General features: G+C 46.1%; 1 protein-coding gene across 2 annotated transcripts in view; it reads right to left on the reverse strand.

Annotated features, from left to right (window-relative positions):
- Nucleotides 1-23,729, reverse strand: part of TAMM41 (TAM41 mitochondrial translocator assembly and maintenance homolog) — a 124,780-nt gene that overhangs the window by 33,382 nt on the left and 67,669 nt on the right. Inside the window, exon 8 of one of the 2 annotated variants that reach the window (XM_055109497.2) lies at nt 1-13,510. This exon is cut by the window's left edge and continues 17,964 nt beyond it. The exons of the other annotated variant lie outside the window; for it this stretch is intronic. Within the exon in view, the coding sequence (XP_054965472.1) occupies nt 13,443-13,510 (68 nt within the window). The 3' untranslated portion in view covers nt 1-13,442. The remainder of the gene's footprint in view (nt 13,511-23,729) is intronic. 2 annotated transcript variants of the gene reach the window in all.

The following is a 23,729-nucleotide window of genomic DNA, read 5'->3' on the forward strand; positions in this document are numbered from 1 at the left end:
CACTATCTGGGCTTTGAGAAAAGTCTGTGACGTGTAGATGTCTCTCCCAGCCCCGCAGGCAGTGGCATGGGACCCTCTCACAAGGGACCCAGGAAGAAACTAAGAAGAGTCGGCTTGTGGGGAAGGAATGCGGAAGGACTAAAGGGATTGAGGAAGGCCTGTTGCAGGAGAGAAAGAAGAGGTGATCAGGACCAGAGGCTTTGTTTCTGAGGGACCGTGGGAGGATGGTACGGTGCTCCAAGCACTGGAGTCAGAGAACACATTCCTGTTAAGGAGCTGGGGAAAGGAATTCACACGAGGAGAACTGCTGCCGAGCACTCTGAACATTCTGTGTACTGTCGGGCGGGGATGTCCAGCTTGAACCTAAAAAGAAGGGCATTTCACGTGCCCTTGGTCGTGACCCACATGCACCGGATGGCCAGCACTAAGGCTGCCTGGCAACGTATCCCTCCCTCCAAGCTCACAGTGCCACAAAGGCCCTGTCAGGCTCTGCTCTCCTCCCACACACCTCTCCAGCCTCACCCTCTCACCACTCCCAGAACCGGCTCTTACACTTCTTAGGGTCCACACATGCCATGCTGTTCTCACTGTCTGCAGTAATTTCACCCCATGAAGCACTTCCTCCCTGAGCTTTCTCCTGCCTGCTGTCTGTTCGTCCCCTGACTGATGTTAGCATGGATGAGTATTATATAATGGGGGGCAAAACAGGTTTGGGCATCACACAGTCTTGGATTAGAATTCCAGCTTTCCTCTACACTCCCTGGATTAGAATTCCAGCTTTCCTCTGCACTCCCTTTAAGACCTTAGCAATCACTGTGTCCATCTTACCATGAGTGAAATGGAGTTTCTTCCAGGACTATTTGCGGCTCAGATGACTTATATAAAGTGCTCTGCACACAGTAGGTGCTCAATAAATGTTAGCGCCCCTTCTCTGCCCTTGAGGCACTCGATTAATGCTTTTCAATTCTAGAGTCACTGAACAGCTACCATTTGTTGGAAGCTACCAAGTGTCTGGTGGCACTGTCTTTTCTCCTTTTCCATGACCACTCTTACTTATCCTGAGCGTGATTCTCTTTTCTCATGCATTGGAACTGATGTGCTGGCCATGCGAGGAATAGGCAGGACCTGTCATTTACTGGGGGTCCACTCTGTGCCTGACCTTCACGAGGTGTTTTCCAGATAGTCTCTCAGTTAATATTCACAATGACTCTTTGAGGTTTGTTGTATTAATCACTATCTTATATATGAGCAAATTGAGATTCTGGGAAGTTAAATAACCTTGCTGAGTTATAAACAGCCAGGACTGATAGAGCCAAGATAGAAATCCGGTCTTCTGGGGCCAGGTGTGGTGGCTCATGCCTGTAATCTCAGCACTTTGGGAGGCCGAGGCGGGCAGATCACATGAGGTAGGGAGTTCGAGACCAGCCTGACCAACATGGAGAAACCCCGTCTCTACTAAACATACAAAATTAGCTGGGCGTGGTGGCACATGCCTGTAATCCCAGTTACTTGGGAGGCTGAGGCAGAAATTGCTTGAACCTGGGAGGCAGAGGTTGTGGTGAGCTGAGATTGCGCCACTGCACTCCAGCCTGGGCAACAAGAGCGAAATTCCGTCTCAAAAAAAAAAAAAAGAAAAAAGAAATCCAGTCTTCCAGATTCCAAAGCCCATGTTCTTTCAAAGGGACTCCATTTACTGTCACAAAGGATACTATATACTAGTAACAGTAATAAAAATAGTTAACACTTAGTGATTACATATGGACTGGGAACTATTCTAGCTGAGTACTTGCGTTAATTTAATTAACCTTTGCAAACATCCCATGCCATCGTTCCTATTATTATCCCATTGTACAGATAACTGAGGCACAGAGGGGTTAAACAACCTGCCCAGGTCACTGAGCTGAATCTGTGTGCATAGAAATTACAGTCTTCATTCTATTTTCTTCTTTCAAGGAGCACAGTAAGATCCATGTTCACATGAGAGAGAATAAGTGGAAACATTTTACACACTGTAAATGCTTGAGAGATGTTCGCTGTTATGTTGAAAGTTGAGTGAGGGGAAATTCTGAGTGGACTCAGAGTTTGAAAACCAGGGAACAAGAGCACTGTTCTGCTGGAACTCTGAGAGTCCAGGGGCGGCCGTCTCCCCAGGAAAGCAGGGTAGCGTCCGAGAATCATGCAGCGGTCAGAGGAACTCAGAGACTGACATTTGTCACCTGTCCCTGGAGAGCTGCAGAACCATAAGCCTTACAAAGATGATTAGCAGCCCACGAGACCACAGACAGCTCTTCCAACCAGCAAACAGAGTTGGCACTCTTGCACAATCCCCTGGGAGTGCGTCACCATGATGTCACCTTGTTTATTCCTCGCGTGGATACCAGGCCCCAATGGGCCTGATGAACTGCCGGCCACAGACAGCAAAATGACAACGCTTTGTAACTTATCCTGGTGCTTTAATCTTTGCTCTGATTCTGCGATTTAGAAGCAATTCTGTGTCACTTCCCCTCAATCACTGGCCATGTCACCATAGCAGTGCAGGGTGACAATCATTCATACAGAAAACATGTAGGCGCTGAGAGCCTCTTTCTAATCCTGCTCCCTGAGCAGCTGCTCAGGAGGCGTTGGTGAATGAGAATAGCAGGGTCCTCGTTGTTTAGGAACTGAGTCCAGCAGGGTAGGGGGACACTGAAGAAACCAAGTTGTACTGGGAGTTTTTATAAAGGAGAGTTACAGAGAGCCATGGAAGTGTAAGTCTGGGGCCCCCATTCAGTCTTGGGAGGGCAGAGGATGCTTCCCAGAGGAACTGATGTCTAAGCTGAGCCAGCAGGTTAAGTAGGAGTCAGTCGGGTGAAAGAAGGAAAGAACAGCACAAGTGGTGGCAGCAGACAGCAAAGCCCCAGGAATGGAGACGATCCCAGTTGTCTGGAGGTTAGAGAGCCCGCATCTCAAGGTGAGCGGGAGCTGCTAGGACACAATGCTGGAGGCCGAAGTGAGCTGTTAAGAGTTCTGGGACATTTTGTTTTTGAAGGGCAACGGAGACATTCCAGGATTTTAAGTTGGGAGCAACATGATCCGATCTGTGGGGTTTTCGTTTTGTTTTGTTTTTTTGAGACAGAGTCTCGCTCTGTTGCCCAGGTTGGAGTGCAGTGGCATGATCTTGGCTCACTGCAATTTCCACCTCCCAGTTTCAAGCGATTCTCCTGCCTCAGCCTCCTGAGTAGCTGGGATTACATGCACATGCCACCATGCCCAGCTAATTTTTGTATTTTTAGTAGAGACAGGGTTTCACCATGTTGGTCAGGCTGTCTCAAATTCCTGACCTCAGGTGATCCACCCACCTTGGCCTCCCAAAGTGCTGGGATTACAGGCGTGAGCCACTGCACCCGGCCAGATCTGTGTATTTTTAGTTTTTAATTCTGTTTTTGTTTTTGAGATTGTATCTTGCTGTGTTGCCCGGGCTAGAGTGCAGTGGTACTATCTCAGCTCACTGCAACCCCCGCCTCCCAGATTCAAGTGATTCTCCCGCCTCAGCCTCCTGAGTAACTGGGATTACAGCCATGCACCACCACACCCGGCTAATTTTTGTATTTTTAGTAGAGATGGAGTTTCGCCATGCTGGCCAGGCTGGTCTTGAACTCCTGACCTCATGATCCACCTGCCTTGGCCTCCCAAAGTGCTGGGATTATAGGCGTGAGCCACCTTGCCCAGCCTGAGAAATATAATTTACCATTATATTCTTTAATCTGCCCCAAATCCCATTAATTATTGCTCTTAAATAAAGAGCATTATATGCTTTAATCTCCCCAAATCCCATTAATTATTTAAGAGCAATAATTTTTAAGAGCAATTATTAATGGGATTTGGGGAGATTAAAGAATATAATGGTAAAAAATCAATTATTTTTCATCTTTGTCATTAAAAAAAAATTTGTCAGAGACCCACCTGCATGTGCTCGGCACTACTCAGCCCCACTCCGTACTGCTCACGTGGAGGGAGTGCTCGCCACCTAAGAGCTTAGGGGGTGATCAACGGCACATCCATTCTTTCAGGAAACACCTAGATGCTTAATAGCAAGCATCTCTCATGTGCCAGGCACTGCACGAGGCCCTGTAAACGAGATGCCAACTCTGCTTGGAAGTGGTACGGTGGAAAGGGCATTGGGCCAGGCAGACATGGGCTCAAGCTCCTACCCCAGCACCTCCTGAGAGAACTCCTTCAACCTTTTCGGACCCTGATGTCCTCACGTGTAACACTGGAATAAAGACACCTGGCTTCCACAGCCCATGTATGGATGAATGGGAATGCATACGGAAAGCAATTGCTCAATACATACGAATTCCTCCCACCCTACCCCAGTTCCTCCACCTTCCAGGTTTTAGCATCTAGATGAAAACCAAATTCTATAAATCAGGTTTAAGAAAACATTCCTGGCTGGGCATGGTGGCTCACGCCTGTAATTCTAGCACTTTGGGAGGCTGAGGTGGGCAAATCACTTGACGTCAGGAGTCCGAGACTAGCCTGGCCAACATGGTGAAACTCCATCTCTACTAAAAATATGAAAATTAGCTGGGCGTGGTGGCACGTGCCTGTAATCCCAGCTATTTGGGAGGCTGAGGCAGGAGAATCGCTTGAACCCAGGAGGCAGAGGTTGCAGTGAGCCGAGATCGCGCCATTGCACTCCAGCCTGGGGTACAAGAATGAAACTCCATCTCAAAAAAAAAAAAAAAAAAAGAAGAAGAAGAAGAAGAAGAAAACATTCCTGAGTAGAAAACCCACACAAAGTGGACAGACCTAATAATAATATTTCCAAAACACATCTATTGTCATCATTCTGGATGGGCAAGTAGCTGCCCTCTCAGTAAGCTTTTTTTCATTAAGGAAATATATTAGCTTACCTGTCAAACTTGTTTTCTTCCCTGTAATGCAAGCAATTGCCTATGCTTCCCAAAGCCTGGAGGCCAATCTACTGCCACTGCTGACATTGACCCAGTGGCCAGTTAGACTAATATTCAGGACTTGCCAAGGTGCTCTCTCCCTGGAGGCCTCCTAAAATTCTTAAAGCACTAACAACATTTCCTCTTGAGCTCTCTTCAAGCCGAATCAGTTGCTTCATTTTCACTTCTTCATAAACTTAGTTGTTAATAATTTTATTTTTCATTTTTAGCATTTGCTTGTTTTTCTAATTTCTTCCAATTTTAATTTTCTAATGTCTTGACCTTTTATAAAAGAAATGGATGATGATGCTATTCCTTCTTCTATCCCTTAGAGGACTGTAAGTACAATTTTTTGTTTTGTTTTGTTTTGTTTTTTGAGATAGGGTCTTGCTCTGTTGCCCAGGCTGGAGTGCAGTGGTGCAATCTTGGCTCACTGCAACCTCCACCTCCCGGGCTTAAGCGATTCTCATGCCTCAGCCTCCTGAGAAGCTGGGACTACAGGGGCCCGCCACCATGCCTGGCTAGTTTTTGTATTTTTAGTAGGGATGGGGTTTCACCATGTTGGCCAGGCTGGTCTCGAACTCCTGGCCTCAAGTGATCCACCCGCTTTGGCCTCCCAAAGTGCTGGGATTACAGGTGTGAACCACCACGCTCGACCAAGTCATCTTAAAATCATCTTCAGGCCCAGGCGTGGTGGCTCACATCTGTAATCCCAGCACTTTGGGAGGCCGAGGTGGGCAGATCATGAGGTCAGGAGATCGAGACCATCCTGGCTAACACGGTGAAACCCCGTCTCTACTAAAAAGATACAAAAAATTAGCCAGGCATGGTGGCAGGCACCTGTAGTCCCAGCTACTCAGGAGGCTGAGGCAGGAGAATGGCGTGAACCTGGGAGGCAGAGCTTGCAGTGAGCCGAGATCGGGCCACTGCACTCCAGCTTGGGTGACAGCAAGACTCTGTCTCAAAAAAAAAAAAAAAAAAAAATCATCTTCAAGTTGTTGTTTTACTTTCATTTTATCTGGAATGAATTCATCTCTTCTTGATTGCTGATTTTGTTTGGTTCTGTATCTTATTATCATTGATTTTCCTAATAGACTTTGGGATCTTGGTTTGCTCAGTCTTCTTGAGGGCACTTTTCCCCTCTTGATCACCCCAGTTTCTCTGCTGCACTCCATCTTTCCTGTCTAGCAGTTTCTAGTTGCCTCTATCCAGGCCCTGTGGCTCCTAGTCCAGAATTGAGTCTCTGTTGGTGCCTGGGCTCTCCACTCATAGAGGGGAAATGCAGTTCCAGGCCCCAGGTCACTGCAAAGACTGGCCCAAGTCTTGGTTTCTCTGTCTCCTGAGAAACATAAGTTTATAAGCCATAGTTCCAAATAGCTGCCAACTGCAGATTTCTTAGCTTCCTTTCACAGATGCAAGGTATCTGTGCACGTGCATGTGCGTATTTGAATAAAGAGACCCTTCCCCTTCCAGGTGCGATGGCTTACACCTGTAATCCCAGCACTTTGGGAGGCCAAGGCGGGTGGATCACCCGAGGTCAGGAGTTCAAGACCAGCCTGACCAACGTGGTGAAATCCTGTCTCTACTAAAAATACAAAAATTAGCCGTGCGTGGTGGCGAGCACCTGTAATCCCAGCTGCTTGGGAGGCTGAGGCAGGGGAATCACTTGAACCCAGAAGGTGGAGGTTGCAGTGAGCCAAGATCACGCCATCGCACTCCAGCCTGGGCAACAGAGCAAGACTCTGTCTCAAAAAAAAAAAAAAAAAAAAAAAGAAAGAAAAGAAAAAAAGAAAAAAGAGACCCTTCCCCAGGCCCCAATTTGAAGCAGGAGGTCTGAGTTGTTCTTGCACTTTGCTTGGTGCCCTTGCCATGCCTGTCACTGAGTAAAAACCCAATTCCTGCTTCTCCACCCAGAGCCCTGCAGGCCCATTTGTCACTCATGTATCTTTGTTACTACTCCACAGAGATATGTATTACATGTTTCAGTATAGTGGGTTTTTTTCTGTCTCTTTTTATCATTTATCTGTCATTTCATATATTTGGAAAAGGGAAACCCTCAAAGCACAATCTTAAGAAATTATCTTGACCTGAGCTCCCACACTGCCTGCATAGACCTTTGCTAGTGCACTTATTACATGGAATTATAACTGTCTACGTTGCTGACACCACCAGTTCCCCAAAGCCATGGGTCAAGTGGCAGAGCCAGGATTTGAACCTCAGTCTACTGACACCAAGTCCTCTTACCTAGAATGCCGATGGATGAATAAAACCATTTACATCTTCCCATCCTTAGTGCCTTGCACAAGCTCTGGCATAAAATATGTGCTCAGTTATTATTTGTTGAGTAACTTAAACTTAGACTCCCACTACTGTCTTCTAGATTTATCATAATTCTCTTGTCCTTTTATTCCCCCTAGATCTAGCACAGTATCCCTCTATTTAGACATGCAAGGTAAGTGAACTCCTGACTCTCTCCCTATCCTGGCCTTCCTGTGCCCATAACAAACATCATGGCCAAAGAACTCTCTCTCTCATGGGTCTGACCCTTTCTGTACAACCTTTTAAGAAATCGATTGTGAGGCTGGGTACGTTGGCTCACTCCTGTAATCCCAGCACTTTGGGAGGCCAAGGCAGGTGGATCACCTGAGGTCAGGAGTTTGAGACCAGCCTGGCCAACATGGTGAAAACCCGTCTCTTCTAAAAATACAAAAAATTATCTGGGCAGTGGCGGATGCCTGGGGATGCAGGGGAATCACTTGAACCTGGAAGGTGGAGGTTGCAGTAAGCCAAGATGGCACCACTGCACTCTAGCCAGGGCAACAAGAGTGAAACTCCGTCTCAAAAAAAATAAATAAATAAATAAAAGAAATGGATTTTGATAATCATTTGCCGTCCCAGTGTAGACACAGATTTCTCTTTTGCCAACTGGAAATCCTAAAGCCATCCTCCACCTTTTTTTTTTTTTGAGACAGGGTCTACCTGTCACCCATGCTGCAGTGCAGTGGCCTGATCATGGCTCACTGCAGCCTTGACCCCTTGGGCTCAAGTGATCCTCTTGCCTCAGCCTACTGTGTGGCTGGTACTACAGGCATGTGCCACCATGCCCAGTTGATTTTTAAAAATTTATTTGTAGAGACGAGGTCTTACTATTTTGCCCAGGCTGGTCTTGAACTTCTGGGCTCAAGTGATCCTCCCACCTTGGCCTCCCAAAGTGCTGGGATTACAGGTGTGAGCCACCACACCCAGTCCCTTAAAGCTTTTGAAAGAAAAAAGATGGGAAAATTGATAAATTAAGCTCATGCAGTGGTCTGAAGGAGTGATCTGGAATTTTACTTCTCTCTTTAATTTTGGCCTAAAATGTGAAAAACAAACACATCTCGACATACTGCAATTCTGTGATCCCGGGTTATCGATAAGCAGCCTCCAACTAAGAAAATCACAGTAATTTCCCATAATATTACTTTATATTTCAATAACACTCATCTCAATTTCATACCAAACCAATTACGTGGGTGTTATCGTTCATGTTTTAACACATGATGAAACCGAAGCAGAGAGGTTAAGTGTCCTGGCGAAAGTCACACAATGGATAAGGGGCGGAGCCTGTACCCAAACCCAGATCTTTCTTTCCATTTCTAAGCCTTCTGTTGCCTAATACATCACTGCTATACACTAATTTTCAAGTGCCAGAAACATGAAGGTGACCTTCACAGTCATTTTTGTTTCAATATTATCTTTGAATAATATATAAAGCATTCGCAGGCCACTGACTTTTATTTATTACGTGTCTCTCTGTCTTTTTGTTTTGTTACTTTTTTGGTTGTTGTTGAGACAGTGTCTAACTCTGTCGCCCAGGTTGGGGTGAAGTGGCGTGATCTCAGCTCACTGAAGGCTCTACCTCCCAGGCTCAAGTGATCCTCCCACCTCAGCCTCCCGAGTAGCTTGGACTACAGGTGCACGCCACCATGCCCGGCTAATTTTTTGTAGAGACAGGGTCTCACTATGTTGCCTAGGCTGGTTTTGAAGTCCTGGGCTCAAGTGATCCTCCTGCTTCAGCCTCCCAAAGTGCTGGGATTACAGGTGTGAGCCATGGCGCCCAGACCCGTTCTATTCCATTTTATAGGTGCAATGCTGTGTGTGCCTGGGGTCAGGGACTGCTTTGCGTTCCCAGTGGCTTGTGAAGAGCCAGACCCTGACACATGTTTGCAGAGCTCCCAGACCTTTATCCCGAAGGCCACACAACCTGAAGGCCCAGGTTAACCAGCAAGGTCCCAATGTCACATAATCTTACTGTTTTTTTTTTTTTTTGAGATGGAGTCTTGCTCTGTCTCCCAGGCTGGAGTTCAGTGGCGCGATCTCGGCTTACTGCAAGCTCCACCTCCCAGGTTCACGCCATTCTCCTGCCTCAGCCTCCTGAGCAGCTGGGACTACAGGTGCCCGCCACCACGCCTGGCTAATTTTTTGTATTTTTAGTAGAGACGGGGTTTCACTGTGTTAGCCAGGATGGTCTTGATCTCCTGACCTTGTGATCCGCCTGCCTTGGCCTCCCAAAGTGCTGGGATTACAGGCTTGAGCCACCGTGCCCGGCCCATCTTACTCTTTTTCAATAAAGACAGCTAGGTAAATGTATAACCAAATTTGATGTAAGTTATACACAAACCTTTTCATATATAAAATACCACAAGTCACACATATTTTTACAATTGTTTTTGAAACTCAGGTTTCCTGCTTTAGCCAGAAAAATAGTCATTGTCAGATCATGATTTGTATAAAATGCTTTGTGACTCAGTCAACCACCAGCTGACCTCACGACACAAACCTTAGTTGGCCTCACCTTTCCTGTGGTTTTCCCACACTGTTTTTATAGCTTTCATTTAAAATAACATTCAGTTGAGCCTCCAGTGAAACCAAGCCTTTGTTCTCTTCCTCCTGTTTTTCCTCCAAAAGAACTGACAATATAAGCCTTTTCTCTGGCTCTGGTTAAGTACAAACCCATGATCAAGTGGACCCAGGGACTTGCTGGGTTCCAGGCTCTTACTACCACCACCCTGACAGTCAACCACAAATACCTGTCACCGCCATCCTCGGTACTTCATCATCACAATCGCCACCACTAGCTGAGCTCTTACTATGAGGCAGGTACTTACTGAGCTTTCACATGAATCAGGAATTCATGTAATTTTAATTGCCACAACAACACTATGGAGTAAATACTACGATGTTCTTTTAATGTATAATGAAATTGAGACTCAAATAAGTTAAGAAAACTTCTCCAAAGCCACAGAGCTACAAGCGGTAAAGACAGGATTCAACACCAGGTCATTTCCAGTTTGAATCCTCAGGATACCCCTTATTAAATATGCAGTCTGTACATATAACACACACATACAGACATATGAGAATTGAGTTGCAGCTATTTGATATAAGACCATATTTTAGAGACATTTAAACATTTGTTAATGATGTTATTATGGTTATCTTTTCACCTTCTGGAGTCAAATTTTTTTTTTTTTTTTTTTTTTGAGATGGAGTCTCATTCTGTCGCCCAGGCTGGAGTGCAGTGGTGTGATCTCAGCTCACTGCAAGCTCTGCCTCCCAGGTTCAAGTGATTCTCCTGCTTCAGTCTCCCGAGTAGCTGGGATTACAGATGTGTACCACCACACCCGGCTAATTTTTCTATTTTTAGTAGAGACTGGGTTTCACCATGTTAGCCAGGCTGGTCTCTAACCCCTGGCCTCATGTGATCCACCCACCTCAGCCTTTAAAGTGCTGGGATTACAGGCGTGAGCAACCACACCCGGCCTGGAGTCAATAAAGATTTTTGCTCCATCCAAAACTTTGGTCAGCTCTTGAGAGACTCATAGAGTCCACAGGGTAGGCCTAGGATTCCTGACAAATAAAACAATGCCATCAAATAGCAACATCATTTAAAGAATACAGACATGCTACTGCTGGGAAATTCTTTTTTTGTTGTTGGTTTTTTTTGAGACAGGGTCTAACTATGTCACCCAGGCTGGAGTGCAGAGTGAGGAACACGGCTCACTACAGCCTCAATCTCCCAGGCTCAGGTGATCCTCCCACCTCAGACTCCCAGGTAGCTGGGGCTGCAGGCGTGCACCACCATGCTTGGTGAATTTTTCGTATTTTTTTATAGAGACAGGGGTCTTGCTATGTTGCCCAGCTGGTCTTGAACTTCTGGACTCAATCAATCAGCCCATCTTGGCCTCCCAAAGTGCTGGGAATACAGGTGTGAGCCACCGTGCCTAGCTGGGAAATTCTTATTTTGGAAGGAGAAGTACAGAAAAGAGGTAGAGTATGTTTTTATTTTTATTTATTTATTTTATTTTATTATTTTCTTCAGGCCAGATGTTTTTATTTTTATTTTTTGAGACAGAGTTTCACTCTGTCACTCAGGCTGGAGTGTCGTGGGTACAAATGGCTCACTGCAGTCTTGACCTCCTGGGCTCAAGCAATTCTCCTGCCTCAGCCTCCCTTGTAGCTGGGACCAGGTGTGTGCGCTACCACATCTGGCAAATTTTTTTTACTTTTTTGTAGAGATGAGGGTCTCACTTTGTTGCCCAGGCTGGTCTCAAACTCTTGGCCTGAGGGAACCTTTCTGCCTCGACCTCCTAAAGTGTGGGATTACAGGTGTGAGCCACTGCATCCGACCTAGAGTATGTTTTTAAATTAAGTTTTTTATTTTGAGATCGCTGTAGATTCACATGCAGTTGTAATAAATGATAGAGAGTGATCCCATGTAACCTTTACCCAGTTCCCCCCACTGGTAACATTTTGCAAAGCTGTAATATTAATACAATTTCCCAACCAGGATATTGATAGATTCACTGATTTTAGCTCTTATTTGATGTAGAGTATCTTTTTTTCTTTGGGACAGAGTCTCACTGTGTCACCCAGGCTGGAGTGCAGTGGCGTGATCTCGGCTCACTGCAACCTCCGCCCTCTGGGTTCAAGCAATTCTCGTACCTCAGCCTCCCGAGTAGCTGGCACTACAGGCACGTGCCACCATGCCTGGCTAAATTTTGTATTTTTAGTAGAGACGGGGTTTCACCATATTGGCCAGGCTGGTCTCGAACTCCTGACTTCAAGTGATCTGCCCGCCTCAGCCTCCCAAAGTGCTGGGATTACAGGCGTGAGTCACCATGTCCAGCCAGGGTACTTATCTTGTTTCTACTATCTTGCTATTATGAATGATGTTGTGATGTTGCTATGGATATTGCTGCATGAGTTTTTGTGTGGATGCATGTTTTCATTTCTCTTGGATATATACCTAGAGGCAGAATTCTTGGGTCATATGATGACTACACAGAACTATCAAACTGTTTTCTGTAGTAGCTTTACTATGTTACATTCCCACCAGCAATGTACGAGGGTTCCACTTACTCCCCATCCTTGTCAACACGTTGTGCTTTTTTTTTTTTTTTTTTTTTTTTTTTGAGACAGAGTCTTGCTCTTTTGCCCAGGCTGGAGTGCAGTGGTGCAATCTAAGCTCACTGCAACCTCTGCCTCCCGAGTTCAAGCAATTCTCCTGCCTCAGCCACCTCAGTGCCTGGGATTACAGGCGTGTGCCACCACACCTGGCTAATTTTTGAATTTTTAGTAGAGATGGGGTTTCACCATGTTGGTCAGGCTGGCCTCGAACTCCTGACCTCGTGATCCGCCCGCCTCGGCCTCCCAAAGTGCTGGGATTACAGACGTGAGCCACTGCGCCTGGCCATCTGTCCTTTTGATTATAGATCAAAATGGGTGCAAATCAAAGCCACAGTAAGACACCACTTCACACCTGTGGGGGTGAATAGGTGTGAAGTGGTATCTTACTGTGGCTTTGATTTGCACTGCCCTGAAGGCTAATGATGTTGAACATCATTTTATGTGCTTATTGGCCATTTGCATATCTTCTTTGGACGTAGGTGGAAAACTTTTTTGTTTTTTTTTTGAGATGGGGTTTCATTCTGTAGCCTGGCTGGAGTGTAGTGGCACGACCTCAGGTCACTGCGACCTCTGCCTCCAGGGCTCAAGCAATCCTCTCACCTCTGTCTCCTGAGTAGCTGGGACTACATGCATGTGCCAGCATACTAGGCTAATTTAAAAAATTATTTGTAGAGATGGGGTCTCCCTACATTGCCCAGGCTGGTCTCAAACTCCTGGGTTCAAGTAATCCTCCTGCCTTAGCCTCCCAAAGTGTTTGGATTACAGGCGTGAGCTGCTGCACCCAGCCAAATCCTTTTTAAAGTCTTGAATGTTCTTGATGACAAAGTGAATGTGACAAGGTATTTCCCACAATTTTATGTTAGAATAGAAGAAAAACATATGTTTTATGCAATTACATACTCACTCATTCATTTTCCAAGTACCTATGCTATTCCAGACACCAGGAAATTTAGAGAAGAAGGAGAAACCAGTTAGTTGATTATCAGAAATGGCATAGACAAGATGTTATAGTCCTCCTGGCACTTTTGTAACAGTCTGCTTCTGACTTATCCAAATGGTTCAGCTCCATTCCTGGCAGGGCAGAAAAGGCAATGAGACAAGGTTCCTGATTTCCAGTAGCTCACTATCTAGTGGGAGAGAGAAACACATAAATATGTCATTGCAGTCACAGATGGTTATCTACCCACAGAGCTTAGGAGCACAGTGGAGGGAGCAGGTAATTCTGCTAGGCACCTAGGAGGGGTGCAGGAGGAGGTGACATTTGAATTTGGTCTTAAGAGATATTCAGACATTTGACAGATGGTGAAAGGAGAAGGACATTCTAGCCATCAGGCACGGCCTGGTCAAGGGCATGGCTGAGGATGTGAGAGCCGAGGGTGAGCAGAGACAGAGGGTGGAGGGGAGGAGTGGAAGGGAGTGGACCACGTCATGAAGAGCCTCACTAAGGAGCATCCATCTACAGTCTCACTCTGCGCCCAGGCTGGAGTGCTGTGGTGTGATCTTGGCTCACTGCAACCTCTAACCTGCCAGGTTCAAGCGATTCTCCTGCGTCAGCCTCCTGAGTAGCTGGGATTACAGGTGTGTGCCACCATGCACAGCTAATTTTTGTATTTTTAGTAAAGATGGGGTTTCACCATGTTGGCCAGACTTGTCTTGAACTCCTAACCTCAAGTGATCCGTCTGCCTTGGCCTCCCAAGAGATTTTTTTTTTTTTTGTAAGCAGAAGAGTGGTGTGGTTCGATCTGAGGTTTAAGAGATCACTCACAGGCAGCCAGGTGGATGGATTAAGGGGTCAGCAGGCCAGAGGGTAAATATTTGTGGCCTTGTGGACCACACAGTCTTTGTCACAACTTCTCAACTCTGCTGCTGTAGTGTGAAAGCAGCCATAAGACAATACATTTAAGTATTTCATTTAAGAAAGAACCCGGCTGTGTTCTAATGCACATGTATTTACAAAGCCAGGAGGTATGGATCTGTCCTGAGGACCATGATTTACCAACTCCTATATTAGACTAAGGTGGGAATGAAGGCAAGGAGACCACTGACTATGTGGAAGTTCTCTCATGAATGGAGAAAATCAGAATGGGGTGAGGGAAGTGCAACCGAGGCAGAGGGTATCTTTCAGCCTCAAGAGGAGTCAGGTCCTCTACCTCGGCTGTGCTGGAAAGTGTGACTACACGCCTCGTGGCCCAGCTCGCATTTCCTACAAAGCAGGCAGAACACCTAGTTATGCAAAGAGCATCACTCACGGCCACTGCAGCCACCTGGGAGGTGTGGAGCTTCTACCTGTGACAAGCCTGCCAAGGAACTCACAGGCCCAGGCAAGGAGAAGCCTAGAAAACAAGGTAGAAAGTCTTGGAAAAGCCTCATTTGGTCTGCGATGCAAGAAAACTTGATTCCAGTTAATTGAAGTAAAGAAGAATTGGTTCAATCTCATAGAATCCACAGGGGAGATGTGTGATTGGTCCCGCACTCTAAGAGCTGGAGAGCGAGAAGCGGGTGCCTCTTCTGGCCTCTGTGGGGCTGCACAGACTCTTTCTCGATCTCTCCTGCAAAATTGGCATCCATGTGTGGACTGCTGATCAGTCAGTGTGGGGTGGAGACACAGAGAAAGTTCAGGAGTACATAAGTGGCCCCATAAAAACACGCACCCTACCACTACCCTGGAGGGCAGCTGACCGGGGGTGTCTGGTCCAGCCTCTCTAACAACCCCTGAACCTCTCTGTCCAAGCCCCTTCCCCTTGCTGGGCAAAATAAAGGGGGCAGTTTCGATCACTGGTTCTCAACTGGGATTTCTCCCAAAGTAGTAATGAGGTCGACTTGCAAGCATTTTTGGCTTTCAAAAAGCCATTTAAAATGCTCTGCTTGCTGATGAAAGCTGTGGTTTCTTTGCTCTCGGCTACGATTCTGTCAACTCAGGGTAGTAACACTGCTGAGCGCGTGCTGATCCGAAGCTCTGATTGGCTGCTGGTGACATAATAGGAAGGTCAGGAACGATTGGCTGGCAGCTGAGACCGGCTGAGCCACATACCAGGAAGGTGTGTTGGGCGTGAACAGAGCACGCTTAGAGCAGGAACAGAAGTACGAGCGACAGCCTACCAACATCCTTCCAGCATGGGGGCAGGGGAGGCATGTGTTAAATAACAGAGTCTTCAAGATAGTGAAAACTATGCATCATTTCTAGGGTCCTCTTTTGTGTAGCTCCTGTCTCCCCCTAGTCCCAGGTGTCTCTCCCCAGAGGGCTGGAGGGCCAGGCCAGGCTCGCAGACAAGTGGGTACATGTACCCCCTTCACTCCCAGTTCCCTCCTCTCTGCCCAGACCTGCTCTCCGCAGCCCTGAGGCGGGCAGCTGGTCCACCCTTCTCCCCTGCAGCTCTCTCTAGGCTTAGGACCCAGGTCCCTCCCTGCTCTAGGTGGTCTGGATGTCAGCATCTCAAGCTGCGGCCTCAGGCAGCAACAGGCACCCCCTTTATGAATTATCTGAGCAGAGCACAGCCACAGTGGGAGGAATAAAAATAACAAGAAACACAAAAGGTGCCTCCTTGAACAGGAAGAGTCACTAGGGATGGGGGACTGGCTCACCTGGTGAGTCACCCTGTGTTCCCTCTTCTTGGCTGGCTATCAAAAGAGAAGAGAACACAGGCAATAACCTGTGGCCTCCAGGGACGGGCTGGGCGTTTTAGAAAGGCCCTGGGTTTGCAGAAGAGAACAGCACGCATGATGGGGAGGCTGCTGGAGGTTGGGATTCTACGTCTGGCTCATGGCAAACCTGATGGATGACTTTGGGCTCTTTTCAGAGTCTCTGTTGCCTCATTTGTTTGTTTGTTTTTGAGACGGATTATTTATTTATTTGAGTCGGAGTTTTGCTTTTTGTCGCCCAGGCTGGAGTACAGTGGCCAGATTTGTTTGTTTGTTTTTGAGACGGATTATTTATTTTTGAGACAGAGTTTAGCTCTTTGTTGCCCAGGCTGGAGTGCAGTGGTGTGATCTCTGCTCACTGCAACCTCCGCCTCCCAGGTTCAAGCAATTCTCCTGTCTCAGCCTCCCAAGTAGCTGGGATTACAGGCGCCCGCCACCACGCCCGGCTAATTTTTGTATTTTTAGTAGAGATGGGGTTTCACCATGTTTGCCAGGCTGGTATCAAACTCCTGACCTCAGGTGATCAACCCACCTCGGCCTCCCAAAGTGTTGGGATTACAGGCGTGAGCCACCACGCCCGGCCTGTTTATTTATTTTTAATTTTAAAAAGTTTATATATTTAAGGGGTACAGGTTCATTTTTCTTACATGTGTATATTGTGTAGTGGTGTACCCATCATCACCCAAATAGTGAACACTGTACCCAACAGGTGATTTTCCAACCCTCACCCCCTCCCACTTTTTATAGTCTCCAGTGTCTGTTTTTCTTTTTCTTTTTTTCTTTTTTTTTTTGAGACGGAGTCTCTCTCTGTTGCCTAGGCTGGAGTGCAGTTGTGCAATCCCAGCTCACTGTAAACTCCACCTCCCAGGTTCATGCCATTCTCCTGCCTCAGCCTCCAGACTAGCTGGGACTACAGGCGCCTGCCACCACAGCTGGCTAATTTTTTTTTTTTTTTTTTTTTTTTTTTTGTAGTTTTAGTAGAGACGGGCTTTCACCATGTTAGCCAGGATGGTCTTGATCTCCTGACCTTGTGATCCGCCCTCCTTGGCCTCCCAAAGTGCTGGAATTGCAGGCGTGAGCCACCGTGCCCAGCCCAGTGTCTGTTTTTCTACTCTGTATGTTCATGTGTACCTATTGTTTAGCTGTCACAAGTGACAACAAGCGGTATCTAGCTGTTTCTGAGTTATTTCACTTAGGATAATGGCCTCCAGTTCCATGTTGCTGCAAAAGACGTGATTTCATTCTTTTTTTTAATGGCTGAGTATATCCATGGTGTGTGTATGTATCACATTTTCTTTATCTGATCCTTGGTTGATGGACAGTATATCTGTGCGACTGTGAACAGTGCTGTCATAAACACATGAGTGCACGCGTCTTTTCCCTTTGGGTAGATACCCAGTAAAGGGATTGGAGCCTAATGGTAGTTCTATTTTTAGTTCTTTGAGAAATCCCCATAATGCTTTTCATAGAGTTGTCCTGTCCTTTATTAAGCCTCCTATTCAGGGCAAGGCACTGTGCCAGGGGCTTTACATACATTGATGCTAATCTGGAGAATCATCCTGCCAAGTAGGGCCTTTATCGTCTCCATCTTAAAGAACAGGAGGCGGTTCCGAGAGATTAAGTAACTTGCCTGCTGTCACACAGTATACTCTTGATTCAAACTCAGGTCTTTCTTTCTCTCTCTTTTTTTGGAATGGAGTCTAGCTCTGTTGCCCAGGTTGGAGTGCAGTGGTGCGATCACAGCTCACTGCAACCTTCGCCTCCCGGGTTCAAGCAATTCTCCTGCCTCATCCTCCCGAGTAGCTGGGATTACAGGCACACACCACCATGTCCAGCTAATTTTTATATTTTTAGTAGAGTTGGGGTTTCACCATATGGGACAGGCTGGTCTCAAACTCCTAACCTCAAGTGATTCACCTGCCTCAGCTTCCCAAAGTGCTGGGATTACAGGTGTGAGCCACCATCCCTGGCCAAACCCAGGTCTTTTTGATTCCAAAGCCCCCAAGTATTGCTTATTTTATTTTTGATTTGCTTAAAAAAAAAAGCTAGTTAATGACTAGCACTTTGTGAACTATTTTTCTCCCAACATTTTTAATTTTTTATAAAATTTAAAAAATAGAGGTGGGGTCTCGCTATTTTGGCCAGGTTGGTCTTGAACTCCTGGCCTCAAACAGTCCTCTTGCCTTGGCTTCCAAAAGTGCTAGGATTACAGGCGTGAGCCACCGTGCCCAGCCCCACCCCGACATTTTCTTTGATGACTACCTTCAAGTACTAGCAGAACATCCAGACCTGTTGGCAAACAAGCAGTAATGGAGACACTTGGAAACTTGACCCTGAGTAGCTCAACAGCTTGTTTTCTCCATGAGCCAGTAGGCTTCTAGCTGTGATTTCATTAATTTATAACAGTATGCACATTTAATTAAGCAGAATGTTTCTTGCCCAACCTAGATGCTAAATCCATCAATGTGTTATGAGCTAAATTGTGGTTCATACAATGAGAAATAGAAAAGTCAGTGTTGGGGGCCGGGTGCGGTGGCTCAGCCTATAATCCCAGCACTTTGGGAAGCTGAGGTGGGTGGATCACCTGAGGTCAGGAGTTCAAGACCAGCCTGGCCAACATGGCGAAACCTCGTCTCTACTAAAAATACAAAAATTAGCAGGGCATGGTGGTGCATGCCTGTAATCCCAGTTACTTGGGAGGCTGAGGCAGGAGAATCACTTGAACCAGGAAGGAGAGGTTGCAGTGAGCCAAGATCATGCCACTGCACTCCAGCCTGGGAGACAGAGCAAGACTCCATCTCAAAAAAACCAAAACAAAACAAACAAAAAAGAAAAGTCAGTGTTTCATCATCTTATGCAAAGGAAGCTATAATTTCCAGGTGTTCTGCCACCTACAACAGGTTTGAGCGCTCTTGTTCTCTGACTCTATGAACGCACACTTTGTGCACAGGAAAACTTCCTGGATAAAACAGAGCCAGGGAGAGCTCTCTCACCACTGTAGAATGAAAGTTGCTTTCTTTGCTTCCTTGGGAATCAGAAAGGTGCTCTGCCCCTTTCTATGTGCACCTGGAAAGTTCTCCATCAAACCAAGCTGACAGGGAGGCTCTCCAGCCTGCCAATAAGAGCAGTGACTGAGTGCCAGAGGGACTGTTACCTAGATGGCCAGGCTAGCCCAAGATGGACAGAAGAGGGAGCACTTTCCGTAAAACAGCCACATGTCACAGGCCCCAGCTGCCGCCTGCAATCCTCTGGCTCCCAAGACTGCCCAGGGCCCTACTGCTCTCCCTGGGAGGTTTGTCTTGGTCTGTTTGGGTTGCTATAACAAAATGCCATAGACTGGGTGGCTTATAAACAACAGAAATGTATTTCTCAGTCTGGAGGCTGGGAAGTCTGAGATCAAGGCACTGGCAGATTCAGTGTCTAGTGAGGGCTTTCTGGTTCATAGATGGCCACTTCTCACTGCAACTTCACATAGAAGAAGGAAGAAAGGATCTCCCTGGGTCTTGCTGATAGTGTCCTAATCTGCCCTCATGACCTAATAAATTCCCAAATCCTCATCTCCTAATACCATCACATTGAAAGCATTTTTTTTTTTTTTTTTGAGACGGAGTCTCGCTTTGTTACCCAGGCTGGAGTGCAGTGGTGCAATCTCGGCTTACCGCAATCTCCGCCCCCCAGGTTCAAGTGATTCTCCTGCCCTCAGCCTCCTGAGTAGCTGGGATTACAGGCAGCTGCCACCACGCCCGGCTAATTTTTGTATTTTTAGTAGAGATGGGGTTTCACCATCTTGGCCAGGCTGGTTTGAACTCCTGACCTCGTGATCCACCCACTCAGCCTCCCAAAGTGCTGGGATTACAGGCATGAGCCACCGCGCCTGGCCTTTTTAAATATTAAGATACATTATTTTTGTACAGGAATTTTTTTTGGTTGGGGGACACACAAAATTCAGACCATAGCAAGGTTCCAGCCATAAGCCAGAATACTTTCCTTATAACTATCACTGAAGGACCACTGGTCAGCCCCCACATTTGCCAGGCTTTGGGGCCCTAGTCCCCCTCTTCCTGTCACATTCCCTGCCACCACCCTGGTGATTTCCGAAACCCATGTGAACAACTTACCCCTCGACTGTCTTTCAGGACAGTGTTACAATTTCACCAAGGTGGCAAGGACCTAGCCATTCTGCAGTCACATCTCCAACACTTGTGTGCAAATGGTTATAGATTTAGAGAGATGTGTGTGCTGAGTTTAAATAAAGTCACGCCACTGCACTGGTGGAAGTAACTTAACTCAGATTCAGATACAATCATTATTTACTGAGCTCCTAATGTGAGCTGGGTGTGACCATCTCTGTCGTCCCATTTGATCCTAAAGATAACCGTTTGCGCAGCATTATTCACAATAGCCAAGATATGGAAACAACCTAAGCGTCTGTTGACAGATGAACAGATCAAGAAAACGTGGGGTGTGTTTACGTATATATACAGCCATGCACTGCATGCCGATGTTTCAGTGATGGACCACAGACACAACAGTGGTCCCATAAGATTATAATACCGTATTCTTACTCAACTGTTTCTTTTTTAAGAGAAGTGTGTGTGTGTGAGATCAGAATTTCAGTGTCCCCATGAACTCAGTACATTCTACACTTGTCTTCCAGCTGTTTGCAAATGTTTTTCTTTTGGTTGGTAATTTTTTTAGAAATAGATCTTTTATTTTTTAATTAATTAATTAATTTTTTTTTTTTTTTTGAGATGGAGTCTCGCTCTGTTTGTTGCCCAGGCTAGAGTGCAGTGGCCTGATCTTGGCTCACTGCAAGCTCCGCCTCCCAGGTTCACGCCATTCTCCTGCCTCAGCCTCCCGAGTAGCTGGGACTACAGGCGCCGGCCACCACGCCCGGCTAATTTTTTGTATTTTTTTTTTAGTAGAGATGGGGTTTCACCGTGTTAGCCAGGATGGTCTCGATCTCCTGACCTCATGATCCGCCCACCTCGGCCTCCCAAAGTGTTGGGATTATAGGTGTGAGCCACCGCGCCCGGCCATTTAAAATGTTTTTTTCAGAGACAGGGTCTCACCATGTTGCTCAGGCTGGCCTTGAATTCATGAACTGAAGCAATCCTTCTGCTTCGGCCTCCAAAGTAGGTGGGACTACAGATGTGGACCACTGTGCCTGACTTACTGTACCTTTGCTATGTGTGGACATGTCTAGACACACAGTGCTCACCACTGTGTTACAACTGCCTCGGTATTCAGCACAGTAACCTGCTGTACAGGTTTGTGGCCTCGGAGCAGTAGGCCATCCCATGTAGCCTAGGTGTGCAGTGGTAGGTTAAGCCATCTAGGTTTCTGTAAGTGCACTCTATGATGCTCATAAGAAGAAAATTGCCTGACAACGCATTTCTCAGAGGGTATCCCTGTCATTAAGTGACACGTGACTGCACAGACAGACCATCCAGGACTTAACGCTCTTTCGACTTTACGATGAATTTATGGGGACGTAGCCCCATTGTAAGTCAAGGAGCCTGCAAACATTATTTCACCATAAAAAAGAAAGAAATCTTGCCATTTGCGACAACATGGATGAAACGTTGGAGACATTATGCTTAGTAAAATAAACCAGATATGGAAAGACAAAGACTGTGTGATCTGACTTCTGTGTGGAATCTGAAAGCATCAAACTCATAAACACAGTAGAATCGTAGTTCCCAGGGGTCAGGTGATTTCCCAGGGGTCAAAATCTTCCCAGGAAGATTTTGGTGAAAGGGTACAAACATTCTGTTCTGGGGATCTAATCTACAGCATGGTGACTACATTTAAAAATAATGTATTGTCTACTTGAAATTTGCTAAGAGAGTAGCTCCTAAGTGTTCTCACCACACAGACAAAAATGGTAACTATGTGAGGATATGTGTATGCTAATTAACTTGATTGTGGTGATCTTTTCACAATGTATACATACATCAAATCATGAGATTGTATACCTTAAATACATATAATTTTTTTTGTCAATTATACTTCAATAAAGCCGGAAGAGGAAAAAAAGGTAACTATTTGAGCTTTTGCTTCTTCAATTAGAGCTAATCTAGCTAAAAAATGGTTTGGGCATTTCCAAAAAGGAGTTGAGGTACTACTAAATGACGTCAGGATTAATGTTTTAACCAACCAAGAAGCAGCACTGAAAAACTTTCTAACAGCTTCGTTGAGATATAATTTACATACCATAGAATTCAGCCATTTAAAGTGTACAGTTCAGCAGGCCGGGTGCGGTGGCTCATGCCTGTAATCCCAACACTTTGGGAGGCCTAGGCAGGTGGATCATTTGCGATCCAGAGTTCGAGACCAGCCTGGCCAACATGGTGAAACTGTCTCTACTAAAAATACAAAAATTAGCCGGGTGTGGCAGTGTGCACCTATAATCCCAGCTACTCGGGAGGCTGAGGCAGGAGAATCTCTTGAACCCGGGAGGCGGAGGCTGAAGTGAGCCAAGATCCTGCCACTGCACTCCAGCCTGGGTGAGGGAACGAGATTCCATCTCAAAAAAGAAAAAAAGTATAAATTCAGCGTTTTTATTTATAGAGTTGTACCGCCATCATACAGTTTTAGAACATTCCCATTAACCTAAAAAGAAAACTTCCCAATTCTTAGCTTCACTCCCAAGCCCCCCATTACCCACTTCCGGCCCTCAGCAGCCACAAATCTACATCTTGTCTCGGTACATCTGGCTATCCTGGCATTTCATGTAAGTGAAATCGTATAGTATGTGGTCTTTTGTGTGAGGCTTCTTCCATTTGGCATCATGTTTTCGAGGCTCATCCGTGTCACAGTCTGCATCAGTATTTCACTCTTTTTTATTGTCGGTTAACAGTCCATTGTCCAGTTTTTGAGTGGACATATATTTTCATTTCTCTTGGGTATATATACCTGGGAGTAGAATTTCTCGGTCATATGAGAACTCTATGTTTTTTTTCCTTTTTAGAGACAGGGTCTCGTTCTGTCACCCAGGCTGGAGTGCAGTGGTGCGATCACAGCTCACAGCAAACCTCCAACTCCTAGGCTTGTCAAGTGATCCTCCCGCTTCAGCCTCTCAAGTAGCTGGGGCTACAGGCACACACACCAAACCCAGATAATTTTTAAATTTTTTGTAGACACAGGGTCTTGCCATGTTGCCCAGTCTCAAACTCCTGGGCTCAAGCAATGGCCCGCCTCTGTGTCCCAGGAACTCTATATTTAACCACTTGAGGAACTGACAGTTTCCTCAGCAACTGCCCCACTTCACATTCCCATTAGCAGCCCATGAGGGCTCCACTGTCTTCATGTCTCTGTAAAATAACACTTGCTTTTTTTGTTCTCTTTTTTTTTTCTCCTTTAATCTCTTTTTTGGAAAAAATCTTGGAAAATGACTATGTGTCTTTTTTATTTAGCCTTCCTAGTGGGTGTGAGGTGGTATCTCACTGTGATTTGATTTGCATTTCCCTGATGATGAGTGATGTTGGGCACCTTCTCGTGTTTATTGGCCATTCGTGTATCTTTTTTGGAGAAGTGTGTGTTCAGATCCTTTGCCTATTTTTAGTAAGGTTGTCTTTATATCCTAGTTATAAGTACCTTATCAGATACATGATTTACAAATATTTTTTCCCATTCTTTAGGTTAGCCTTTCACTTTTTTGAGGGCGTCTGCTATGCTACGGTTTGGATGTCTGTCCCCTCCAAA

This window comes from Pan paniscus, chromosome 2 (genome assembly GCF_029289425.2).
Source record: "Pan paniscus chromosome 2, NHGRI_mPanPan1-v2.0_pri, whole genome shotgun sequence".
NCBI lineage: Eukaryota > Metazoa > Chordata > Mammalia > Primates > Hominidae > Pan > Pan paniscus.